This window comes from Gopherus flavomarginatus, chromosome 25 (genome assembly GCF_025201925.1).
Source record: "Gopherus flavomarginatus isolate rGopFla2 chromosome 25, rGopFla2.mat.asm, whole genome shotgun sequence".
Classification (NCBI taxonomy): domain Eukaryota; kingdom Metazoa; phylum Chordata; order Testudines; family Testudinidae; genus Gopherus; species Gopherus flavomarginatus.
The window spans coordinates 2,734,630-2,761,528 of NC_066641.1; the positions used below are offsets into that span (position 1 = coordinate 2,734,630).

Consider the following 26,899-nt stretch of genomic DNA (forward strand, 5'->3'; position numbering starts at 1 on the left):
ACACACAACTTGCACTCCTAAAACACACACATGCACGTCCCACACATACACAACCCCAACACAACATATACACATGCACACCCTTTGCACATACACACACAAACACACATACACACAGCCCTCACATGCACTCACCACAGACATATGTTCACCCTTCTCCCTCCCCATATAAAACCATGCACACCCCGCTCACAAAACACACACAGCCACATGCTCCCCTATTGCACACACACCTCTTGCACACTCCTGCTGAGCAGAACTCCTTTTCCCCTGGAGGGCCCTGCTGTGTCCCTGGGGACGAGGTCTGAGGGGCTGGCTCGCCCTGTGCATCAGAGAAAAAGGCCACGTTGACTCTTACGAGTCTCAAGGATGCTGGGAAAGGAGCACGTGTGGATCAGGCTCTCCCCTGCTGTGGCCACCTCCCAGGTACATTCAGCCATGAAAGGAGTTTACGGGAAGCTGGTGCCCACCCACCAGAGGGGCATGGGGCTCCTGGAGCAGTGCCACACACATCACCACGGAGCATGCCAATTTGCATTTGTTCTCCTCCGCACAAGGCAATAGCTGAGGGTTTCCACTTGTTCTGTCACTCTTTGTTTCTTTGCCAGGGGCCTGGGGGGTTGGCTTGATACATAGCAGACACTAGGACCAGGCACAATCCCCACCTCCTCCTGGCCTCCCCCTCCTTCTGCCTGTGTCACACACACCCCTGGGAAGGCTGGTCCTCTGTATAAACCCCGGCAGCACAGAGCGAATTCCATCCAAGGGCTGCACTCGGGACTCGGCACAACCTGGAGGATGAGCATGACCATGGAGAGTCAGCGACTGTCCTCATATCGGCGGCGCTTCGGCCCCCAAGCCACCGCTGTCCATCAACCCCTGAGATCCTCGCCCCTCTTATGGCTCATGTCGCCCAGCCCCAGCACCAGAGTCTCCATGACCAAGAGAAAGAGCTCCAGCCTGAGCATCCGTGCCGGCCCCAGGTTCTTCCAGGACAAAGCCGATTTCTCTCTGGCTGATGCCCTCAACACCGAGTTCAAGGAGACACGCACCAACGAGAAGATGGAGATGATGGAGCTGAATGACCGCTTCGCTAGCTACATCGAGAAGGTGCGCTTCCTGGAGCAGCAGAACAAGGTGCTGGTAGCAGAGCTCAACCAGATCAGAGACAAGGAGCCCACCAAGCTGTCCGACATCTATCAGGAGGAGCTGAGAGAACTCCGCCGGCTGGTGGACCAGCTGTCTAATGCCAAGACCAGGTTGGAGATCGAGAGGGAAAATCTGCTGGATGACGTCAACGGCCTCCGGCAAAAGTAAGGAGCCTCCTTTGCCGGGCGCAGGGCTGGAGAGCAGCCGCAGTAGCGTCTGGGGGCTATGCAGCCAGAGCAGGTCACTTAGCCAAGACAGGTTACACCCAGAGAGAGCGGTCACTGACCCTGAGAAGCTGCAGCTTCAATGCACTTTAAAGCTGGTGGGGAATCTGTGTGTGGCTGCAAAGGCAGAGAGGGGCAGTGCTAGTGCGTGGGGCTGGGTGTTCGAATTCCTGGTTCCCAGCTCTGCTGCTCCCCGGCTGGCAAGTCACGTCCTCGCTCTGTGCCCCAGAGGCACTGGCCCCAGGAGGGCTCTGCGGGTGGGAAGAGCAAAGTGTTATTCTGCAGCCACAGAGCAGCCTCCCGTTTTCAATGTTCAAAAATCCGCATCCAAATGTCTGCACCTGTAAACCTGCGGGTTCGTAAAACACCCCCCACCCCCAGCTGGGTGAGCAGCGACACACAAAACCCTGGGTCCCTGCCCAAAAAGTGCTTGCCCAAATTGGGCAGGCGTAAACACGGGCATGCATGAACAGCTGGATCTCAGGGGTGGCAGCTGGCCCAGACCTCAGATGGGGACGTCTACGGCAGAGGGAACTGCTCAACCTGACTCAATTGGGGCTGTGGCGCTTCTCTTGCTGAGCCTGTGCTCAGAAATTTGCAGCATTCCTGCCACAACGTGCTCTGGCCGAGACTCCACAGAAAAGACCTTGATCTGGGAGCCAGGCTGCTCACTCTATACATGTCATAAAACCTCTGTCGGACTGAGAATCCGGGGAGGGCAGCAGCAGGAGACGAAGGTTTACCAGCCTCAGAGAGAGGTTTGGTCTTGTATTTTGCTGGTTCTACACCACCAGTCTGTTGCTTTCTAGAGGAAGTGTCATCTAATGGTTAGTGCAATGGAATCGAGCTCTAGCTCCAGCCCTGGAAGAGGAGTGTGGTCTAGTGGTTAGCATATGGAAAACCTAGACTCCTAAATTCCATCTCCTGCTTGGAGAGAAGGTGATCTAATAGTTGGCAGAAGGATCTTGGAGTCGTAACTCCTGGGTCCTCACCATTGACTAGGGCAAGATTGTTACGTCTCTGTGTCGGAGCAGGTAGTAGTAGTGTCTTAGCACCACAGGGAGTTAGAAATGGGGTTAGTTTATGTCTGCGCCGGAAGGGCACAGGATTATCGCTGCTGGCAAGAGTTTGTCAGGAGGTTTCCAATGAAAGTTTGGTTCATCAGAAAATGCTGGTTCATTGAAGCAGAACTTCCCGGGAAGGGGCAGTTTGGACGAATCTCCGGATTTGAAAAGGTTTGAAATTGTTGAAACGTCCCATTTTGACATTTTCCAAAGGAAAAGTTTCATGTTTCTGCTAGAAATGACTTTGAGTTTAAAAGTTTTACAGCGTATATGCTTTAAAAAGGTTAAAAATGTAAAAGGACAAAATTGAAACAAAACTGATCAAAGTGAAGCATTTCAGCAGATGCGGATGATTGGTTCATGAAAAGTTTTCACATTTCTCCTTTTCTATCCCAACTCAGGATAGGAAAAAGTATTGATATGTGTCAAACTCTCTGGTCTGGGACAGCATCCCCCCATCCCCCCCAGCTGTCACTGAGTGAATCATGGGGGTGGGGCAGCAAGAGGCTCTCTGTGTGACTTTGGCAAGCACCCACAACTGGGGCCGGATTTTCAAAGTGTTCAGCTTGTGTTGAGTTCAGCGCTTTAGAAAATCTGGCCCTGAATCTCTCTGGCCATCAGCTCCCCATGTGCAAGGTGAGGATATGGCTCCTTCCTTTCTCCCTGGCCTCCTCTTGTCTCTTCCGAATGTGAGCTGCCTGGGCAGGGACTGTCTCTTCCTCTGTGCCCCTGCAGCATGGGGAATGCTGGGCCTCTAGCGTAGTAACACTCAATAGTTACAATAACACTGGGCTGCGGACAAGGGCAGATGTAGGGGATAAAACCAGCAGTTAAAAAAGCAAGGGGCAACAGTCGTAGCAAGTCTCACACACACACACACACACACACACACACACACACACACACACACACACACACACACACACACACACACACACACACACACACACACACCCCTCTCTATAATTCAAGAGCCAGACAGAGATTGGAAGGCAAGCAATGTTTCTGTCTATAAAAGATCTTGTGTTTGGCAGAATTTGCTCCCCAGATGTCTGGGAGACATCCAGATGATGAGCTTTGGGGATGCCCCTGACACAGAGCCCATGGAGCAGGGATCGAAGGAAAAAAGTCCTGCTTCACTGGGCAATAAGACCTTTGCCTGCCTCCACAATCTGCACAAATACCAGCAAATCCAACCTCACACACTCTCCACTGTGGGCAGTGGATGAACAATATCCCCCTGTCAGAGGCAGGGAAAACGAGCACTGGCAAGAGAAGCGACAGGCTCAAGGTCACACAGTGATTCCATTGCAGAACAAGGAATGGGACCCAGGGTCCAACCCCTTCCCCTGTCTGTTCTGCTTATCACCAGCCCAGCGGTCTCCAGACCTGGATTATTATACATACACTAGGCGTGTGGTTTTCAACCTTATTCTCTGTGCAGAACCTAAGCAATTTCGAATACAGGTACGGACCACTGTGGAAATCTGAGACATTGTCTGTGCACCCTCGGACCACTGGTTAAAAACCATTGACTAAGTGACTGCAGGGAAGACTGCTTTTAATATGAGACATCACAACTAACAAAACCCACTCAATCCATCTCACCTACCTACCCAACACAACCCCCACAATCCATCCCACCTACCTACCTAACCAACCCGCACAATCCATCCCACCTTCCTACCTAACCAACCCGCACAATCCATCCCACCTTTCTCCCTAACCCAACCCATACAATCCATGGATGGATTAATTTAACATGCACAACCCTCACACCTCACAATCCTCACACCGTTCTCTTCTACTTCCCCCTGGACTGACATCTTGGAATAGCCCTTTTCCCCAGATAGGGCACCTGTATCTGTGTCCTCTGCATTGGCCACCCACACCTCAGCGTCCCGGGTCCCTTGGCCTAGTGACACTTTTGGGCAGCAGCTGTCATTGGCCTGGCTGCTGTTCTCGGGGGTGCTGTTCTGGGTACCGTCTTCCCGTTTTCCTGCTGTGGCCCCTCGATAATGTGCATTCAAGCTCTGCCTTCCTCTCCTGCCATTGCAGAGCTCCTTCTGCTGCTCTGTGCCCCTGCTTTGCACTAGGGTCTGAGTGGCTCAAGAGATTGGCAATATGGAGCCCTGCACCTCAAGGCCCGTTTCCACTCTTCGCCATAAAGCAGGGTGACGCCTCCTGGCAGGGAGCTATGACGGAGTTGTTCCCTGCCACTGCCCGCGCTGCACCAATGTGGGAGTGACTGGAGGGAGGGATATGGGTGTGTATTGGTGGGTATTAGCTAGGGCAGGGCGATGATGGGGTGTGCATGTAACAGGAAATGGGTTATCGGTGCTGGTGACAATGAGAGGGGCTGAGAAGGAGTGTGTGTATATTGAGGGGACTGTGGCTGTCTGTGTGAGGGGGACTGTGTGTACATGTGTGTGAGAGAGAAGGATCAGGTGTGTGTGTCTGTGTGAAGAGGGGAGCTGCGTATATGTGTGTGACAGGGGAGGGCAGGGTTTGGGTGTCTGTGCAACAGGGACTATGTGTATGTGTGTGCGACAGAGGAAGTTACAGTGTGAGTGTCTGTGTGAAGAGGGGGGACTATCTGTATGTATATGTGACAACGGAGGATTGGGTGAGGGTGTCTGTGTGAAGAAGGGGACTGTGTGTACATGTGTGCAAGAGATCATGGTCGGGTGAGGATGTCTGTGTAAAGAGGGGCACTGTATGTATGTGTGTGTAAGAGGAAGGTTGTGTTTGTATGTCTGGGTATGTGTGTGCGCGCATGCAAGAGAGGAGAGTCAGGTATGCACGTATGTGTGTGTGACAGAGGAGGATGGGTTGTGGGTGTCTGTGTGAGGGGCACTGTGTGTATGTGTGTCTCACAGAGGAGAGTCAGGTGTGCATGTATGTGTGTGTGACAGAGGAGAGTCAAGTGTGCATGTATGTGTGTGTGACAGAGGAGGATGGGTTGTGGGTGTCTGTGTGAGGGGCACTGTGTGTATGTGTGTGTCACAGAGGAGAGTCAGGTGTGCACGTATGTGTGTGTGACAGAGGAGGATGGGTTGTGGGTGTCTGTGTGAGGGGGACTGTGTGTATGTGTGTGTGACAGAGGAGGGTGGGTTGTGGGTGTCTGTGTGAGGGGCACTGTGTGTATGTGTGTGTGACAGAGGAGGGTGGGTTGTGGGTGTCTGTGTGAGGGGCACTGTGTGTATGTGTGTGTGACAGAGGAGGGTCAGGTGTAAGTTGTTAGGGGGTTTATTCCTTCACCCTCTCACCTCCCTGGTCCTTTCCACATGAACAGAGAGCAGCAATACCCGAAGTCCAAAGGTGCAAACTATTTGATGTTTATTGAGGTGAACTCCCAGCAAGCATGATTCCAGTTTCCTTCCTCAGTGTCCCCCTTCCCAGCTCTGATACAACACATCCTTGCCTGTGTCCCTGTTCCCATTCCCCACCCCTTAGCAAAACATGATTCCAATTCCCACACCCCCGTTCCCAGTTCCCATTCCCCCCCCTTAGTTCCTGATTGACTGCAGAGTATTGTTGTATCAAACAGGCGAGTTCAGTTTGTCTAAATTTGCATTTGGACCTACTGAGCTTGAGGCCTGCTTTGCGGATGCAGTTTAGTACAGACTGCAGGTTATTGTCATGCTCCTCAGTGGTATTTCCAACCACGATAATATCATCCAAATAGCACTGAACTCCATGGTGTTTCTTCAGAATCAATGACATCATTTTTTGGAAGGCACTTGGGGCTGATGCGAGACCGTATGGAACACATTTAAAACGAAATAGCCCCTCGTGTAATAAAGGCTGTGAGGTCTCTGCTGTCCTCATGCAACATAACCTGGTGGTATGCGCTCTGCAAATCAAGAGTAGAAAACATCTTTGCTCCATGGAGTTCTGCAAATACTTCTCCAATGTGAGGCAGAGGGTGGCTGTCAATCACAATAGCTTTATTTGGCTCCCTTAAATCCACACAAAGTTGAATGCCTGCACCCTTCTTCTGCGTCACCACTATAGGTGAAACCCATTCCGAGGAGTTTATCTCTTCAGTAATGTCCTTGTGAACCCGTTTTCTAAGTTTCTCTGAAACAGCTTCCCTGACAGAAAATGGTAAACGCCGTAATTTCTGTCATACAGGCATCACATTATTCCGCCTTTTAACTTTACGCAGAAACCCGTAAGCACAACCGAGTTTCTCCTCAACCCTGTTGGGTCCCAGCTGAAACTGGTGTGTGTACCGCAAGAGTGCTTTGCTGAGGAAGGTCAATTCGTCCATTAACTGCCCTGAGATTTAAAGCAGCCAATAAATCTCTGCCAAGGATAGGAGTGCCTTTGTGGACAATGTAGAACTCTGCAGTTACGCAGCAACCACCAAAAGTAACTATCGCTGGCAGGCAGCCATGTATGGGAATATGGTTTTTCAACTAGCACACCAACTGAAGCTTGGGTTCAGTAAGAGGCACATCTCTAAAGTAATGCAAATAGATGGAATCAGGTAGTATAGATACTGCTGAGCCAGTGTCCAACATTAGCTGAACAGAGTGTGATTTGCCTGAGGGGATGGTGGAAACGTTTACAGTGCACTTTATCTGCTCTGGAATACATGCAGTAGTGGTTTGATCCACACTCAGCACAGTAACATCTGGTATTGTAACTGCATGCCCCTGTTGATTGAACTGGCTACTGCAACATACTTTAGCAAAATGCCCAATCTTTCTGCAGTGATTGCACTGAGCTACTTTTGCTGCACATCCTGCGTAGCTTGCAAGGTGTTGTGGGGATCCGCAGTGAAAGCATGCTTTTATTGTATTTTGCATTTGCTGATTCAGTGGCTTTTTATTAGTTTTCCTCTTGCAATGGTTTGTCTGCAGCGATAGTGAACTTTTTGGAAAAGGAGTCACAGGCTGGACTGTGCCTTCTGTATCTTTGCTCATTACCTTGGCTTCAGCTGTAGCTGACTCAATCTGAGTAGCAATGGTTCTTGCTTTTTCTAGTGTGAATTGTGGTTCTAGAAGTAAGCATTCTCTTATACGAAGCATGGTTGTTTTCTCAATGAGCTGGTCTCTAATCAGCTCATCTGCCATATTTCCAAAGTCACGAGTTACAATCAGATTCCTCAGGGAAGCAATATACTGCATTATAGTCTCCCCTGGTTTCTGCTCACACTGGCGAAATCTGTAGCGATTAGCTACTGTGTTCACTTTTAGCACAAAAAAGTTCTTTAATGCAGTGAGTGCAGTCTCATATTTATCATCTGCAAGGGGAAAAGTGTAAAATATACGCTGCCCTTCTGCTCCAAGGCAGTGGATTAGCGGAGCACACTTTCTTACTTCAGAAATCTCTGTAGCACTGATTGCAAGCAGATAAGTCTCAAACATATGGATCCAGACAGTAAAAGCAATTGGAGGCTCACCTGGGCTTTGCAGAAAGGGTGCAGGTGGATTCAGAGGCAGAAGATCCATCCTCGTCGCCAAAATGTTGTATCAATCAGGCAAGGTACTAACATGCTTCAACAGGACTTTATTTTTACAGTGGATACCCCTTTACCAAGCTGCTGCTGCACCCTCTGTAACGCTCCCTCTGCCTCCTCAACTGCTCCCCCTTCCTTCCTGTTTGCTGTCCTTTCAGACTCCCAATAGCCAGTGCTCCCAGTTCTAATCATTACAAGCACATCTAAACACCACAACTACACCTCTACCTCAATATAAGGCTGTCCTCGGGAGCCAAAACAATCTTACCGCGTTAGAAGTGAAACCATGTTATATCAAACTTGCTTTGATCCACCGGTGTGTGTAGCGCCGCACGCCCCCAGAGCGCCGCTTTACCACAATATATCTGAATTCATGTTATATCGGGCCACGTTATATCAGGATAGCGGTGTATATAGTAAAACTTGAGTTCTGCTTAGCTATACCTTAACCAATCATTTTACTAAAATTTAACTAACCAATCCTAACATACTGTAACATGGTTATTTAGCCAATTATATCCCATCCCCTTAATTGGTTTACACCCAACAAAATTATACAGCAGACAGAAACAATCACAGAACCAGACAGAGATTATACAGACAAACAATAGGGAAGTGGAGACTGCAGTGACAGAACAATACAGAAATGAGGATTTCACACCCCAGCTATTGATAAGTGAGTTCTTGCCAGACAGGCTACTATCAAACTAAGTTCCCTTTTACATCTTCTAGGCTCTTCCCTTTCTCTGGAGGTGATAGGAATATCAGGACAGGATTGTATTCCTAACAGCCCAATAGCACCTTATTTCAAAGTGACTAGTTTGGAATGTGAGGATGTGACTAGACACTTCCCAGCTTATGGCTGCCTCTGCTGCTTAGCCAAAGGCTTTAGCCTAAGAACCAGGCCCAGTGAGAGAAGGCCCATACACAGACAGTGATTTTGATTCTTTCTTTTATACGTCTATAACTAGCTAAGTGATAAGAATACACCTACATTCTAAAGTATAGGCCTTTACAGGCAGGCCTGAATGTCTATATGCTAACATAAGTGTCTCCGTGAAGCCGGGGACTGGATGTATGTGTGTGCGACAGAGTAGGGTCAGGTGTGGGTGTCTGTATATGGGGGACTATGTGTATGTATGCATGAGAGATAAGGATCAGAAGTGGGTATTTGTGTGAAGAGCGGGGCTCTGTGTATGTGTTTGAGACAGAGGAGTATTGGGTGTGGGTGTCTGTGTGCGACCAAGGAGGGTGGGGTGTGGGTGTCAGTGTAAAGAGGGATACTCGTGTGTGTGAGAGAGACAGGAGGTTGGAGGTGGGTGTCTGTGTGAAGAGAGATACTCGGGGTGCGGGGGTGTGTGACAGAGGAGGGTCGGAGGGGGGTGTCTCTGAGGAGGAGTAGGGGAAGTGGCTGTACATCAATGAAAGGGAACGATCAGGGCTCCGCACGCTCCCTGGTTCTTTTGACTCTGAGCACTTGTTTGTGTGGGTTTAGCTCAGAAAAGCTGATAATTATATAACACTGCCAAGCGCCTGTTTGCTTCTTGTTTCAGGTTACAGGACGAGATTAATCTACGGCTGGAAGCTGAAAACAATTTGTCTTCCTACAGACAGGTGAGGCGTGCTCTGCTCGTGGCCAAGCGGGCCCTGTCCTGGAAGCTGGGGGCCCCTCAGCCTGGAAACCAGAGCCTGGCTTGGCAAGCCCAGGCCGCTGTGGCAGTGGAACAGGGAGAGGGTGGGACTCAAGTAGTTGGGCAGCCCAGTGTCGGGGAGACTAAGGGTCACCAGTCCTCGCGGCCCCTGCCAGGGCAGGGAAAGGATTACGTGAGATACACCAGCTAATCCGGGCCAGTGATCGGCCCCCTACACTGCAGGGGAAGGCAAAACGCCCTGGCAATGTGGCCTGGGAGGAAATTCCAGAGCTAACTCTTCCCCATGACTAAGCTGGTGAACAGGCCCCAGGAGCAGGCTGAGCCCTTGGTTGGCCCAGGTACCTGAGCCCACACCAGTCACTCAGCCTCTAACACATTGTGCACAAAAGCATAGCTGGCCCTGGAGTCAGGCCGGGTCCCCAGACCAGCGCGCTCGGAGCTGCACATGCTCCTGGCAGGAGCTGTGACTTCACCTCCCCTACTCTCACCCACATGGCAGGATGTTGACAATGCTGCATTAGTGCGCCTGGACCTGGAGCGGAAAGTCGAGTCTCTGCAGGAGGAGATCAACTTCCTGAGGAAAGTCCATGAGGAGGTATCGTGCGTGACCCATCTCCGGGCCCCTAGGGTGCCTGGGTGGGGATGGGATGGCAGAGAGAGCCCCGACGTCTGTCCTTGCCTTGGGACCAGCTGTCCAGAGGGGCAGGGACCTTACAGTGGGAACGGCTCGTCACTCTCCTTTGGGGGGTTTCTCCTCTCCCCTAGGCCCTCCCTTGGGTTCCATTGTGCACCGGCGTGCTGGGTTCCCATCACCTGGCCTGTTATTCCTGCCAGCCAGGAGGGAGAAGAAGGGAGAAATCTTTGGCCCAAACTCAAAGAGTGACATGTAAATTCTGCATCTGCGAGGGGGTGTCAGGGGATCTTCGCCGGTGTAATATACGCCCCACAGGCACATAAGAAGGACCTGCACCTTCTTCTGCTGTCCTGTCAGCTCCACTCTTTGCTGTGAGCTAGGGGAACTCCTTCCTGTAAACCACAGCACGGACGGGGAACTTCCACCAGCTTGTCCAGAGACCCAGAGAAGGATGGATGGATGGAGGTCTGCAGCAGCCACAGCAATGGCATGTCATAGCACAGAGTGACCAGCAGTGGGCACTGCAGAAGGGATGTGGCTGGCCCAATTTCCCACAGGGTCAGACCATTCCATGCCTTGGGAGCTAGTGCGGTGCCGGTACCGATCCCCTCCACGCCGGGATCCGCAATGGCGACTGTGGCAGATTCAGTCCCGCACCCAGCATGGGCGCCGCTGCCTGTCTCCCAGCATGGCACAGCCCTGTCTCCGTGCCGCCAACCCGCCTCGCTTGTATCTTTGCAGGAACTGAGAGAGCTGCAGGAGCAGCTGGCGCAGCAGCAGGTCCACATTGAGATGGACATGTCAAAACCAGACCTGACGGCTGCGCTGCGGGAGATCCGCATCCAGTACGAGTCCATGGCCTCCAACAACATGCATGAGACCGAGGAGTGGTACAAGTCCAAGGTAACAGGGCCTGAGCCAGGCCCTCAGACCAGGGGCGGCCAGTGAGGCACATCGTGGGTTGCACATGCAGTACCTGCCTCTTACCCCTCCCACTGCTGCTCTGACTGGTCCCGTGCGTGATGCCCCGTGTGCCATATGCCACCCAGGGGAGTTACCAGACAGGTTGGAAGGGCTGGTTCATGAGACATTCCCCTGCAGTGAGTCCCCTGAGCTTCATGAACTCGGGTGTCCCGGCTACCAAGCCCCTGCTGCAGCCACTGGCTTACTTCAATCAGCTGGTATCACCCCCCCGTTCTCTCCCCAGTTCCTGTTCCCGTGGGCACCAAGCCCCTGCTGCGCGCTCTCCCCGCGGAGGACGTCCCTGGCTCGCCGGGCCACGTGCACTAACTCCTCTTCCTCAGTTTGCAGACCTGACGGACGCAGCAGCTCGGAACATTGAAGCCCTGCGCCTGGCCAAGCAGGAAGCCAATGAGTATCGGCGCCAGCTGCAGGCACTCACCTGCGACCTGGAGTCCCTGCGGGGGATGGTAGGTGTGGGTGCTGGGGGCAGGGGCAGGCAGCAATGGGTGCCCTCCATTAGCACAGGCCACCCGATGAACATCACCCCGGTCACTGAGCCCTGCTTTGGGCTCCAACTTCCCTTCATCTCCAATTAGCCTCGTCAGATAAACCTCGGCTCAGAATCAAACATGCCAAGCTTGGACGTAAGGACTCGACGGACACCAAACAATGCTGGGCCTTGTGCTCCTGTAATGTGCGAAGAGGAAAGCGGCCAAACAAGATGGCCTGTGAGGCAGGGGCAGGACACTGGGCTAGGGGATGGGGTCTGCGCCCGTGTGGCAGGGGCAGGACACTGGGCCAGGATTGGGGTCTGCTCCTGTGGGCATAGGCGGCGGGTTATATGGGCTCAAGGTGCCCGGGTGCCAGGAATATTCAGGGCTGGGGGCCCTGCTCCAGCAATATTTGGAGCTGGGTGTCTCCCCCGGCCCTGCCTGGATCGGGGCCCGTCCCCGGCCCCAGCGGGTCTCCCCCCACCGCTCCGCCCCACCGCGTCCCTGCCTGGAGCGGGTCCCAGCCCCCGCGGGTCTCTCCCCTCCGCCCCGCCCCGCCGCGTCCCTGCCTGGAGCGGGTCCCGGCCCCCGCGGGTCTCTCCCCTCCGCCCCGCCCCGCCGCGTCCCTGCCTGGAGCGGGTCCCGGCCCCCGCGGGTCTCTCCCCTCCGCCCCGCCCCGCCATGTCCCTGCCTGGAGCGGGTCCCAGCCCCCACGGGTCTCTCCCCACCGCCCGCCCCCCCGCATCCCTGCCTGGAGCGGGTCCTGGCCCCCGCGGGTCTCTCCCCACCGCCCTGCCCCACCGCGTACCTGCCTGGAGCGGGTCCCGGCCCCCGCGGGTCTCCCCCCACCGCCCCGCCACATCCCTGCCTGGAGCAGGTCCCGGCCCCCACCGCCTCGCCCCACTGCGTCCCTGCCTGGAGCGGGTCCCGGCCCTCGCCTTCCACCCCTCCCCCTGCGTACCCCCTCCGCCACGTCCCTGCCTACTCCTGCTGCCCGAGTAGAGCAGTTCCTGGCAGAACTGCTGTCTGCTGCCCCAGGGCCCTAGCACCTGCCAAACCCTAATGGCAAGGCAGGCTGCCCTTACCCTGCCCTTCTGCCCTAGCCCTGAGCCTCTCCAATGCCCCAAACCCCTCATCCTCAGCCAGAGCCCTCATCCCCTTGCACCCTAATCCTGTGCCCCAGCTCTGAGCCCCCCCCCCACAGCACGAACCCATTCTCAGCCCCAACCTTCATTCCCCTGCACCCTGAGCCTCTGCCCCAGCGTGCACCACCTCCCCCTTCCTACACCCCCACCCCCAGCCAAGCCTGCACCCAAACTCCATCTCAAAGCCTGCAGCCCTCACCCCCTCCTGCACACCCACCCCCTGCCCCAGCCCGGAGCCTGCACCCAGCACCCAAACTCCTTCCCAAAGCCTGCATTCCTCCTGCACCCTAATCTCCAGCCCAGGACCTGCACCCCAGACCTCCTCCCTGAAACCCCGCCCAGAGCCTTAGGCAGGTGGAGGCGGAGTTTGAGGGGGCGGAGTTGGGAGGCGGGTTCTGGGCACCACCAAAATTTCTACAAACTTGCCTCCTATGCCCATGGGGTAGGGGCAGGATGCTGGGCTGGGCCGGGGTCTGCGCCCATGGGGCAGGGGCAGGACACTGAGCTGGGCCTGGGGTCTGCTCCCGTGGGGCAGGGGCAGTACACTGAGCTGGGCCTGGGATCTGCTCCCGTGGGGCAGGGTCAGGACGCTGGGCTGGGCCTGGAATTTGCTCCCATAGGGCAGGGTCAGGACGCTGGGCTGGGCCTGGGGTCTGCTCCCGTGGGGCAGGGGTAGTACACTGAGCTGGGCCTGGGATCTGCTCCCGTGGGGCAGGGTCAGGACGCTGGGCTGGGCCTGGAATTTGCTCCCATAGGACAGGGTCAGGACGCTGGGCTGGGCCTGGGGTCTGCTCCTGTGGGGCAGAGGCAGGACACTGGGCTAGGGGATGGGGTCTGCTCCCATGGGGCAGGGGCAGGACACTGGGCTGGACCTGGGGTCTGCTCCCGTGCGGCAGGGGAAGGACACTCGGCTAGGGGATGGGGTCTGCTCCTGTAGGGCAGGGGCAGGACACTGGGCTGGGCCTGGGGTCTGCTCCCGTGGGGCAGGGGCAGGACACTGGGCTGGGCCTGGGGTCTGCTCCTGTGGGGCAGGGGCAGGACACTGGGCTGGGCCTGGGGTCTGCTCCCGTGGGGCAGGGGCAGGACACTGGGCTGGGCCTGGGGTCTGCTCCCGTGGGGCAGGGGCAGGACACTGGGCTGGGCCTGGGGTCTGCTCCCATAGGGCAGGGGCAGGACACTGGGCTGGGCCTGGGGTCTGCTCCCGTGGGGCAGGGGCAGGACACTGGGCTGGGCCTGGGGTCAGCTCCCGTGGGGCAGGGGCAGGACACTGGGCTGGGCCTGGGGTCCACTCCCATAGGGCAGGGGCAGGACACTGGGCTAGGGTAGGGGTCTGCTCCCGTAGGACAAGGAGGAAGAGTAGCAGCTGAAGCGAATGACAGGTCTGGCCTGGTGCAGGCAGGAGGTGGGGGACTGGGCTATGTGCTCCAGTGGGGCGGCTCCCCCACCTCTCTGTAGGAGCCCTGGAGCTCGATGAACCCTGTTAGGATCACGTGACCCTGGTCTGCTGGCACCAACCATGACATAATCCCTGGGGGCGACCAGCTGAGGGCAGGGAGAATCCGGATTAGTAACAGCCCCTCATCCCGCCCCCTCAGAATGAATCCCTGGAGAGGCAGCTGCGGGAGATGGAGGACCGCTATGCCATTGAGACAGCCAGTTACCAGGACACAGTCATCCGTCTGGAGGAGGACATCCGGAGCCTCAAGGAGGAGATGGCTCGGCACCTCCAGGAATACCAGGACCTGCTCAACGTCAAGCTGGCCTTGGACATTGAGATTGCCACCTACCGCAAGCTCCTGGAGGGAGAGGAAAGCAGGTGAGCCTCCTGCAGACGGATGGAGGGATGCACCCCGGGGGGCCACTGCCTCTCTCCCTGTGCTAATAGCCTGTAATGCACCTGGAAGTGGTTATCCCTAGGCCTCACCTCCCCCATCCAAGGGGCCCCTCCAATGGCAGGATGAGGAAGGGGAATTCACTCTTTCAGGGGGACTCTGAGGAACCTGTTCTGTGGATACCCAGAGGACACCAGTGCCCAGGGCTGCCAACCCAGCACCCCTTGTCTTAGCTAACAGGTGCTCCAGGCCACTGCTGGATTGAGTGCCTGGGGTCTCATGCTCTGTCACTTAGAGAAGAGCCTGAACCAAACCCTGGATCCAAACTCTCCCAACCTTTGGAGGAAAGCTGCCCGGATCCCCGCCTGGCAGCGTGGGCCCATCTCGCCCATGTGCTCTTGGAAGCGAATGACTTTCAATCGTCCCCCTGCAACCCCACTGACCTCAAGAGCATCCATGCAAGCAGAAGCGTCCAGGCAGCCAGACGCTGAGGGTATATGGCTGGGCTGGGTACGTGGTGGAAATGGGCCTCTGGTCACCTAGGGCTGCCGATTTTGGTTGGAGGGATTCCGGGGGTTTCATCACATGGCATAATATATCATTAAAGATTCATCTTTAATTCCTGGACACTCCTAGGGGGTTGGTAACCCCATTGTCAGCTGCCTGTTCTAGAGCTCTCTGACGAGCTGGCCTGTCACGTAGGTCTCCCAGCAAAGGCCTCCTTTCTCTCAATGAGTCAGAGGCAGCCTTGCCTAGGAAGTGCCTCTTGTGGGGCCCATCTCACACTTGTCCCTCTCCGTTTGCCTTGTTCCTGCAGGATCACCATCCCCGTGCAGACCTTCTCCAACCTGCAGATCCGAGGTCAGGATGCTGCGCGCCCCAAGGGAGGAGGGATGGGATGGGTGGTCGTGGCTACGTCGCGCCTTCACGTTCGGGTGTGGACTCACTTTGCCATGGTGCCGCCCCCGCCACGCACAGGCTCTGACTCTGGGCCAGGACTGGAGGAAGGGCTGGGTAATGTGATGGCCACTTGCGGCTAGAGGCGCTAAGATGGGGGCCATCCAATCTCGTGCTCCAGAGCATATGCTGGTCACTGTGCTAACTTCTCCTTAATGCACAGAGTTGTGCAACTTCTCCTGCATTGTGGGGTCTTCTCCCATCTTCCTCTGACGCACCAGGGCTGGTAGCACAGTTCAATGGACAGGGAGCCAGGAGACCTGGCTCTGCTCCTGTCACTAACCTGCTACGTGACCTTGGGTGACCCTTCCCCGCTCTGTGTCAAACAGGGATAACCATACCACCCGCCAGAGCCTGGGGATGTAAAGTCTGAGTATTGGCACTGGCACCAGTGGGAGGCGGGTGCCTGGGCTGGGGCCCCACTGGTCTGATCTGGGCCAGCCCATCCAGTGTGTAGATGATCCCTGTGTCCAGCCAGGCCAGGCTCCAGGAGGTACAGGTGAAGGGAAGCCTGCGCCGTGGCCTCCTTTGGGACCCAGCCTGGTGACATGGGGACCCTGTAACAGGTACAGGAGCAATGAGAGTGTCCCTGAAGCCACTTCTCTGACTGCAGCCTGCTCTGTGGTGCAGGGGGACCCTGCAATGTGGGATGGGGGAGTCCCAGGGAGCCCCGAGCTTCGGGATGTGTTGGGGCAGGAAGAAGTGGAAATTTGGAGCATCTGTGCCTTGCCCTGGGCCATGTAACTTTCCAAGCAGGAATTCAGGCAGGCGAGACCCATGGTGACTCTCCCACTGCGGGGCAGTCCCACAGAGAGGGGACCAGGGTGCAGTGCCATCGCAGTACCCAGCCCACAAACTCTACAGCCCCGTCCGAACAAATGGTATCACGTCGGGTCAGCCCAGCCAGGTGCATGCCAGGGGACAGCCCCAGGGAATCCACAGGGTACTAGAGGTGCTGGGACAATGTGCACAGTGGGGGGCTGAGAGCCATTGAACCAAGCTGTAAAACCTGCCTGTGATGGAAACCACTTCAAGCCCCCAGCACCCCTAGTTCCAGCATCTGTGCTGTGTGGGTTTTTGGGTTCACTTGCTGTGAGCCATTCCCCTCTGGTGTGAGTCAGGGAGGGGAGCACAGATCCCTTTGCTAACAGATCTCAGAGCCCAGTGAGTGCGGAAGGGCTGTTAGCCACCGGCAGGAGAGGGTTCATGGCTCCTGTGCCATGTGCAGGGAATCTCAGCTCAGGCCCAGAGCTAGCCCGACCTGGCAGCCTGTGTGGCCCAAAAAGCTTCGCTCTGCCTTGTTCTGCCTGGCTGGGCTTTCTCAGAGTGGAGACAATGGCCAAATCTGCTCTTCCCCACAGAGACCAGCCTGGATACCAAGTCAGTGTCTGAGGCTCACCTGAAGAGGAACATCGTGGTCAAAACTGTGGAGACCAGAGATGCAGAGGTAGGAGATGGTCTCCCCTGCCCTTGCCCCATCATCCAGCCCCACCCCTGCCCGCTGGACACCACCTGACCTTGCCATGATGCAGTTCCCTGTTGTCTGGGGCTTCCAGGTAATGGGCCTGGGCCTGGTGGGTGATGGGCATGTGCCTCACTTGCTGAGCTGTAATGGCCTGGTGGGGACAGCATTCTCCTGGGGAGAAGCAGGATGGTTGTTCTGTTGGTGGATCTCACCACTAGTCGACTGCCTGCCGAGTCAGTGACTCCCCGTGTGTGTTTGCTGAGGTGTCCAGCGAGGCTGGGGCGTGTGGCAGGCCAGGCACTGGGGAAGGACGTGCTGCTGTGCGGGAGAGCTGGGCAAGACAATTCAGTGGAACAGGTTCTGTTGGACAATGCAGTGTCATCGAAATCAGGCCTTGTCTACACCACAGGGGAGGTGTACACGCGACAAAGCGACTTCTGGCGGCAAAACTCTGCTGTTTTGCCGACAAAATAAAACCACCTATGGTTATGAGAGGCATAATGCGTCGGTGTAGACACTGCGGTTTGTTTTGTCGACAGAACTGGGTTCTGTCAGTATCCTACAATGCCCGCCCGCTGTGACCGCTCTGCTCACTGGTTTGAGCTCTGCTGCCCTGCAGGCATGTGCCCCTCCCCTTTCAAAGCTCCCAGGACGTATCTGACAGCTGAGCCTGTGCTCCCTTTGGGGAACAAAGAGCAAATCACAAGAATGATCCTGCTCTGCCCTGCACTGGGAGCACAGAGGCAGGCAGGCTGCTGCCGCGGGGAACGGGGGGCGGGGGGAAGGAGGAGACTGGAGTGGGCGGGGGCCAGGGGACCGCCTGCTGCTTTGACATTCCCCAGCAGGGAGCGCTCACGGAGCTGCTCAGGATGCTGCTCCCGGCTGTGGGAGAACTCGGAGGGAATCACAGCACCATGGGCAGGCAGGGCTTTTCTTTAGGGCTGAGAAAGGCACTTTGAGCATCCCAGCTAAACACAAATGGGGAGAACTTGTTAAGCAGAAGCGTTAAGGCATGTTGGAGGCAGTGGCTGGAAATGAAGCCAGCAGTTCTAGGTTAGATTATTATGCACAGAGGGGTTGAAGTGGGTAATTAAGGGTAGCAGGCAGTGTGGTGTTACAAACTAATAAGCCTGGGAACTTAAATTCATAACTCTGCTAGGCACCAAAAAACATGGACTGAACAGGGACACTTTATGGCTCATTACAACAATTCACAACACAGCACACTGCCTGCGACCTTTACTTGCCCACTGCCACGCTGTCTGGAGCGACTCATGGCCGTAAGTGCCAGCCTCAGGGCAGACTGTCAAAGAGCAGGGCAGAGACCCCAAACGGGTGGTACGTTCTAGAATTAGATTTCACCAACCCAGTAATGAGAGTGACCTCCTCAAGCACTAGACCAGTCTGACCGTGGACTCACAGACAGTCCCCTTGGGCATTCCAGTCTATCTCGCCACCCAGGCAAGCTGGACAATGTGATAGATGGTCACGGTACACTAAAAATCACAGCAATATTCAGGCTATTCCCAGTCCCAAAGGACCAGTCACTTACCCAGGTCAGTTGTACTCAGATTTCAGACCAGAGACAATGCCTGTCGCCAATCCTGGCTAAAGCTGTAGCAATTAAGAAAAGAAATGAGAATTATTTACAAGGTTAAATCACAAACAAGTTCCACTTTTTGATTTAATATAAGCCTCTACAGTGAGCAGCTCTCTATGTCCTTTGGGCTGACCTGTGTCAAGCAGCATGGGGATCTCTTGCTTATGCTTAGGAATCTTTGCCCTTCTGCATCGTTTCTCCTTTGTATCCCTTTCACCCCAGATGCCAGGCTGGTGGGATGAGTTCTTGCGCAGCCTCCCCTTCCTGGAGGGGGTGAGGGGTGCAGCCAGCAAGGTGTCTGGCCTTTGATGCTGCACAAAGCCTCATTTGCCTTCAGTGGGCCCCCTTGTGTGCAGGACGAGCACTTCACCTTAAGTCATGCTGCTTTTTCCTGTTACACCATCACGGAGGTTTGCAGTGCAAACACTCAATGTCGCTTTATACCAGGGGATACAGGTGTTACAAGCAGGATTCATACACGCAGCATCCTACAAGCATTCCATGAAGTCTAAACAGGACGCACATCCTTATAACACTGACACTCGTTTTAACTCTAGTGACCCACAGCTGAGCCAGTCTGGTTTCCAGCTCTGCATCTGCCAGTGTTCAGGGAGGCCCTGGCATGAGCTGGCACCTGGCTTGCCAGTGTCATACCCACTTCAAACCCTTTATGCACAACAATCTAACCCACAACTGCCCATGAAACCCCAACTGACGCCGGTCGTCAGGATCGAACCGGGGACCTCTGAAGCTCAGTCCATGAGCCTCTATTGCAGGGGTTCTCAAACTGGGAGTTGTAACCCCTCAGGGGGCTGTGAGGTTATTATGTGGGGGGTCGTGAGCTGTCAGCCTCCACCCAAACCCCTTTGCCTCCAGCATTTATAATCATGTTAAATATTTGTAAGTGTTTTTATTTATGGGTGGGGGTTCGTACTTGGAGGCTTGCTGTAAAAGGAGTCACCAGTACAAAAGCTTGAGAACCGCTCCTCACTGCATGAGCTAAAAGCCACCTGGCCCTTAGCTAAGGCTGTAGCAGACTCTTTAATTTCTCTCTAAGACTCAGGGGTAGGCAAACCACGGCCCGTGGGCCACATCTGGCCTGCGGGACTGTCCTGCCTGGCCCCCGAGCTCCTGGCCCAGGAGCCTTGTCCCCGGCCCCTCCCCTGCTGTCCCCCTCGCCCGCAGCCTCAGCTCGTTCGCTCCATCTCTGGCACAATGCTCTGGGCGATGGGGCTGTGAGCTCCTGGGGCCCAGCAGCTGCAGGGCCCAGCCTGACCCGATCTCTGTGCTGTGCGATGGCGGCAGCGGCATGGCCCAGCTTCACCAACAGTCACCGGTGCTGCAGGCAGCGCGGTAGGGGGCAGGGAGGGTTGGATACAGGGCAGGTGAGTTCGGGGTGGTGGTTGGAGGCAGGGATGTGGATGGTGGCCAGGGGGTTGAATGGGGGCAGGGTCCCGGAGGGGCAGTCAGGAAGGAGGAGCGGGTTGGATGGGGCAGCAGGGGGCAGTCAGGGGACGGTGGGGTTGGATAGGGAAGGAGTCCTGGAGGGGAGGCAGATAGGAGGTGGGGGCCAGGCCACGACCCCCTCCCCTAACCGGCCCTCCATACAATTTACAAAACCTGATGCGGCCCTCAGGTCAAGAAGTTTGCCCGCCCCAATCTAAGTGGTCTTGGTGCACTCACTTCATTTCAGGTGACATCCTCCAACTCCAGGTACCCCTTCTGCTTACAATCCAGTCCAATTTGCATTCAGCTTCCTGCCCCACACTGGAGAAGAGCTTCTGTGTCCCTCGAAAGCTTGTCCCTTCCCCTGGCAGAAGCTGGTCCAGTAAAAGATATCCCCTCCCCCCTTGTCTCTCGTTTGGATTGTAAATCTTGGGGCAGGGGATGTCTCTCCTGGAGTATTCACACCCTGGGAACAAAGGGGAGAGGGGCTGAAAAGACAAACTTTTGGTGGGCTTATACTACAGGATCAGGCAAAGCTCAGCCCAGCCTCTGCAGGGCATTTTAGGTCGCCCCAGGGGGAGCCCTGCAAGAGACATTTTGATCAGGTCACACATAAAAACTGCTGTGCCTCCACAGAGCAAAGAATGCACCACTTTGAGCTTCCCCTGACACAGCTCTGGGGATGGATACTGCCCTGGAGGAGATGGGAGGGGACTGGGAGCCAGGCACGTGGCGCTCTGGCCAGGCCAGTCGACCTGCAGGTGCACAGGCAGAGTGGGTGCATCCACCCATCTCTCTCTCACTCCGCCGGCCGCGAGGAGATGGGAGAGGACTGGGAGCCGGGCACGTGGCGCTCTGGCCAGGCCAGTCGACCTGCAGGTGCACAGGCAGAGCGGGTGCAGCCACCCATCCCTCTCTCACTCCGCCGGCCGTGAGGAGGGGGAGGTTCCCCGCATGCGCCATGCACCTGCCAGGAGGTTGGTGACTGCCCTCCCTGGAAGGCTCTTTGGCTGCAGTTACAGGGAAGAGGTGGCTGCAGAGTCCCCTCGGCTGGGCGGAGCTCTGCACTGCTCCAGCTGGCAGCATGTGGCTTTCCCCATTGACTTTGCATGTTGGCTCTCGGAGGGCCATGACTCTTCCTGCCACCAGGCACGGAGGGACAAGCAGCTGAGGGGCACAGCTGGCATGTCAGTGACCCAGCCTCAGGGTGTGAGTGGCCCTCATGTTCCCTCGGTGCCCTAGCACACTGAGGAGCTGCGAGTCCCAGCAGGCTGTGTCAGCTGCAGGAGCGCTGAGGCGGGGAGCAGCTGGGCCGGCTCAATAGGGACGAACTGGGTCAGGGGCGGAAACACCCTTTCTGGATCTCCAGCCAAGCACTTTGCTACCCTGGGCGGCCTGGGCATTAGCCGCACGGCTGGACTGGCCTGCCAGTGTCCAGTGACCAGGCGAGGAAAAGAAGCCAGGGTGCCAGGGCAGTGGGGGCCCGGGTTCAGGGACCCTTGAGGTGCTAACCCGCCACCTAACCCACGGGCCAGCCCTGGCTCCACACAGGGACAAATCCCCCACAGGAGAGTGGGGCTTGCTAGGGACTTGCCTCCGGGCCTCTCAGTGGCTGGGGGCCCCTCGGCTGGCTCTGAGCCAAGGAAATCCTGCCGGTGGAGGGGGGCAGTGACTGGCCATGACAGTAACAGTCGCCTTCTGTCTGCCCACAGGTGATCAAGGAATCCACCCAGGAGCACAAGGACTAAGGGGGCGGCAGAGGAAAGCGTGCAGCCGTAGATCACTAGCAGCGTAGATCCCGCCTGGCACTCGGCCCCTCCGACGTGGAACCAGCAGGGCCCAGCGGCTGCGAGGGACCCACCCGGAGGGAACGTGTTTCGCTTGCCAGAAGCGGAGTTAACGAGACTAACTGAGGAGCTAGAGTAACCAGCGCCCCTTAGAACTGCTGCGCACGGTTCCAGTGCGGGCCACGGGCTAGTGCTTCGCCTGAGCCCCATCTCTCCCTTCCGCCACCCCTGCCCATTCTCCCATCTGCCTTGGTCCGCTGCAGTCTATGGGATAGGCCTGCTGAGCTGCTCCAGAGCCTGGCAGGGTTTGAGGCCCTGCTGAGGCTGCCAGAGCTCCCCTAGAGAGAGGGCTGTGCTAGGCCCACCCAGAAACCCCCTAACACCGGCTCCCTTGGGGGGCTCTGCAGGAGGCTGCGTGGGGAAGGCAAAGCAATCGAAGGCCCAGCTCGTGCCCACAGAAAGGGCCAAATCCATGGCCCGGGAGCTGCAGAGTTTCCACTGCCTCCTGGAGCCAAGGGGCAGGATTTGGCTGCACCCCACCACCTGCCCCAGATCTCAAAGTCCCTAGGATGGTGGAGACCCTGATCCCGGCTCAGGCCTAGGCATCCCCAGGAGAGGTAGGAGAGGCCCTGAGTGCGAGTCTGCCCAGGGAGACCCCTGTGGAGTTGCAAGAGCGGGGGATGCTGTGGAGAGCAGCTCTCCTTCAGCACTGCCCCCCACCACACACCCCCACCGGCCTCCTGGAGATCAGGCTTCCAGGGAGGGAGATGCTGCTGCCCTCCCTGTGACAGGCTTGGGCCCACAGGAGCAGGGTTTCTGTTCCCTGGCCCCTGCAATGGGGCCTGCTCCCCAACGCACCGGCGATGGGCACAGGGAGGCAAAGGCACTAGGCAGCTGCGCTGCACCAAACGCCCTGGCCCGCCCAGGGGTTGTGGCTGGGCTAACGTGGAGAACAGCTGATTGGAACCGGAGGCAGGACTGGGCTGGCTGATGTCTCCCCCATTTGTGCTGAGGACTAGGACTGAGGTTTCCTGCTGACTGAGCACCAGGCAGATGTAGCCAGAGGAGCTGGGGGGACGGGAGGGACAGAGCCTCGCAAGGAAACAGCTTCCTGCTGCTGTCAGGAGGCCATGAAGCCTGCTCAGGCTGCACAGAGGAAATCAGACCAATGATGGGGGAGAGGTGCAGGCCACAGCCTCCTGGCAGCCTCGTGGTTTAATCCTGGCCTGTTCCCAGAGCCCGGGCTGGCCAGCTGTGAGGGGTGGGGCCCTGCCGAGCAGCGATGCGCAGGGTTTGCCCTGCTTGGCGATGGCAGCGTCCAGCCCTCGCTATTCCGGCTCCTCCAAGCGGCACGGCAGAGCCAGGGGCTGGTGAGCTGAGCTCTGTGCCTAAGTGGCTACAGCCTGGGCCAACGCTAGCCAGGTCAGGGGCTCCCTGTCATTGGCTCCCTGGGTGCAGAGCAGGCCGTTAGCTCCCCCATCTGGGGGTATTTTCCTCCCTCCTGGACAGGCTGAGAGCTCGCGGGTGTTTGGGAGGGGCCGGGAGCCATCGCAGAGCAGGCCCTCTGGCAGGAGGGGCTGGTGGCCTGAGTTAAAGCCCAGGACGGACCCTGCGCCCTTCCAGCACGAAGGGCTTGTTACCAGATGCCCTCGTCTCCCAGTTTCCTACAGGGTTGCTCTGACTTGCTCACTCTGTGGGGCAGTGCCAGTGCCAGCGGAGGGTGCCTGGCTCGGGAGGGTGGCAGAATCAGGCTCTACGGATTGTGCTCTGTGTGTCCTGAACAGTTGGACCGTGGTGTGTGCCGGTGGACAGCTGCCACCTTCTGCCCCAGAGGTGGCTGCATGGCAGCCGGGGTGAATACAGTGCAGGGATGTGACTATGGGTGTAGAGCAGCAAGGTGGCTGATCTCAGCCAGCCACTGCTTCTTCCCCCAGGTGGACGTTTCTAACGCAAGTGAAAATGGAGCGGGTGGAGAGAAAGGGACTGAAGGGTTAGAGAGGAGCTGGATGGGGCCAGCCTGTCCGGGAGCCCCGTTGTGTGTTCAAGGGCAGATGTTCCTAGCGACCACAGCTGCGTTGGGGGGGAAGGGGGCTCCATTGTCACTCCAGCCCCAGCTGCGCTGCAGCCCCCCATGGGCCATGCTCTGCCAGTGATCTAAGTGCCAACGCTGCCCCCACTGCCTGCGCCCTGCAGCCTCATGAAGGGATGGGCAGCGGGAGAGGGAGGGCAGCAGCAGGCCCAGAGTTTATATATTCTGTGTCCCATAGGAGCCTGGTCAGCTGGTACTGCCTGGCAAAGACCCTGCCAGCCATCACACCTGGGCAGTGAATCCTGTGAGCGAGAGCGCGCCTGTGCGTGGGGTGGAAAGGCAAACCCGCAGGCCCCCGCTACACACATGCTTTCCAGCCAAGCCAGTGTGAGCCAGCCACCCCGCAGGGCAGGACGGCCGTAACTCAGAATGACCTCCCCAGTGCTCAGCCTGCGGGACTGGGCCTGCCCGCAACTGACCCATATCTAGTCCGAATCTAGCTGCCTGCCGATGCTAGGAGACTCCGCCCCAGTTCCCTCGTGCACAGTTGGTTTAGGAGCAAAGATCTAATGGCTGCTTCCAGGAGCAGTTAATGCTGTTCATCGGCCCCTGCGCTAGGAACTCTGCTCGCAGGCTCCGAGTGCAGGTTATCAACATGAATCCATGCAGCCATGCAGCTCCCCGGAGGCAGGGGCGTATTCTTATCCCTTATGTGCAGCTGGGCCGGCTGAGGCAGAGAGTTGTGACGTGCCCAAGCTCACCCAGCAAGGCAGTGGCAGAGCCAGCACAGCCCCTGGTTCTCCTAGCTCCCATGCCTGTGCCCTAACCACTAGGCAACACTCTCCTTGTAGAGTCTCCACAAGAGCTTCCTGGAGCGTTGAGGGGATGGTGATGCTGACGTGGTCTTGCGAGGCACCTGCAGCAGCCATGCTGGGCCCTGGGGTGACTCTCCCAGCCAGGTGCCAACCCGTTCAGAAGGGATCAGAGATTCTGGGTGGCTCAGATTTGGGGTCTGGGGGATTTTCAGAGGTGAGTGCCCAGCATTTCTTAAAACCAGAACCCTTAAAGGTGTCTCCAGATGGGCCCCCAAAATGAAGCCCTGCCCCCAACTCGCTCGTCACTTATGGACATCTTGCTCCACGACCTTTGGCCTCCGAACCTGTTTCCATCCCCCAGAGCCCAGACCCTCATCCAGCCGCAGGGAGGGGCAGGGTCCCCGGAGCTGCAGGAATTGGCTGGGGTGTGTGTGGGGCCCAGGCAGGAGGTGGCCGGGGGCGTGCCAGGGAGCAGGTGTGTTGTGTGTTGTTTGTGTAGAACCCTCGCTCTGCGCTGATACGTTAGTGAGCCGTCCCCCGCTGGAGTGTCTGCATCGCGCGTCGCTACTCAATCCATACGCTAACGGCAGCAGCAGCCTGAGTCAAGCAATAAAGCAAAAGCAAGCAGTGCCTTCTCGCTGGTCGGCTCAGTCTCCCTGCGCCGTGCCAGGGGCGGGGGAGGCTGCGTTCCGCACTCAGAAACATGAGCACTTGGTTGTATCTGCAATAAACTAGTGTGGGCAGCTCCTGGGCAAGCTTAGCACTCCCAGCGCCTCCTGATCCCAGCTGGCTTCCCCTCAACCCTCTGCTCTGCCAGTGCCCCATGCCCAGCCTGGAGGCCCCCTGCTATACCAGGCCTGGGGACCCACACAGCTTTTGCCAGTGCAGCTCAATCCTGACCTGAAACTTAACCCATGCCAGGTCCAGCTCCCACCCCCAGCGTCTTTGCTGGGGTGTCTCCATCTTGAGCTCCGCACTCCCTGCTATAATCCTGCCATAACAGTTCTGCCAGCGCACTTCAGTCCCAACCCCAGATGTTCTTCTGAGCTGCCAACACCCAGCTGCACCATGGAGCCATGGGGCTTGCGACAGGAACTCAGGCACAGAAGGGGAAATAGGCAGTGGATACCAATTGGCTCCAAGATAATATGGCAACTTTCCCAAACTGGGGAGGACAGGCATGCGAGGGCTGTAGGTGCGAACCTCATGTGGAAGACAGCAGCCAGGCAGCATTAGGAAGGGATCCCCTCATGCCTCAGGAGAGAGGAAGAAGGATTGAACCTGGGTACTTTAGCAGCAAAAGCACAGGCTTGAGCTGCAGGCTGCCTCGGAGGAGCTGGGACCAAGCCAATTTTCAGCATTGTGCCCCAATGTTCCAGGCCGGAAAGGGGAGTGAGCAGGGAGGTGGTAACATCTGCAGCTGACACCACGTTCTCTGGACTTGAGAAGAAGGGCAGGAAGTTCAGAGGCCCCCAGTCAATCAGGGTGAACTGGCAACACGATGGCAAATGAAACAGTGTTGTCGACTGCAAGGAAAAGTTCATTGGAAGGAATAATCCGACCTACTCAAGCCTGTTGTTCAGGTTCTAAATTAACCGCAAGCCCTCAGGAAACAGCCATGTGCTCAAAGTGCAGTGAGCAGGCAGAGAAGGAAACAACCTAGATCACTGACTGGTGTGAACCGTCACACACCATGGGTGGGACTGGTGTGAACTGACACCAGGGGCGGCTCCAGGCCCCAGCACACCAAGCGCGTGCGTGGGGCGGCAAGCCGCAGGGGGCACTCTGCCGGCGTTGCGAGGGCGGCAGGCAGGCTGCCTCCGGCGGTTTGCCTGCGGAGGGTCCACTGGTCCCGCGGCTTCAGAGGACCTCCCACAGGCATGCCTGCGGCAGGTCCGCTGAAGCCGCGGGACCAGTGGACCCTCCACAAGCAAACCACCAGAGGCAGCCTGCCTGCCATGCTTGGGGCGGCAAAATCCCTAGAGCCGCCCCTGACTGACACACACCATGGGTGGGACTGGTGTAAACTGACAAACACTGCCAGTGAGACTGGTGCGAACTGACACACACCATGGGTGGGACTGGTGTGAACTGACACACACCATGGGTGGGACTGGTGTGAACCGTCACACACCATGGGTGGGACTGGTGTGAACTGACACCAGGGGCGGCTCCA

The 26,899-nt window shown here is 56.9% G+C and overlaps 2 protein-coding genes across 3 annotated transcripts in view; one reads left to right on the top strand and one right to left on the bottom strand.

Annotated features, from left to right (window-relative positions):
• Positions 1-26,899, bottom strand: part of ADAM11 (ADAM metallopeptidase domain 11) — a 672,244-nt gene that overhangs the window by 434,915 nt on the left and 210,430 nt on the right. The gene's annotated exons all lie outside the window — the stretch shown is intronic.
• Positions 611-25,360, top strand: GFAP (glial fibrillary acidic protein). Its single transcript, XM_050934962.1, has 9 exons — positions 611-1,313; positions 9,461-9,521; positions 10,059-10,154; positions 10,935-11,096; positions 11,498-11,623; positions 14,388-14,608; positions 15,442-15,485; positions 16,943-17,028; positions 21,805-25,360. The coding sequence occupies exons 1-9, from the start codon at positions 799-801 to the stop codon at positions 21,838-21,840; spliced, it is 1,347 nt and encodes a 448-aa protein (XP_050790919.1). The 5' UTR covers positions 611-798; the 3' UTR covers positions 21,841-25,360.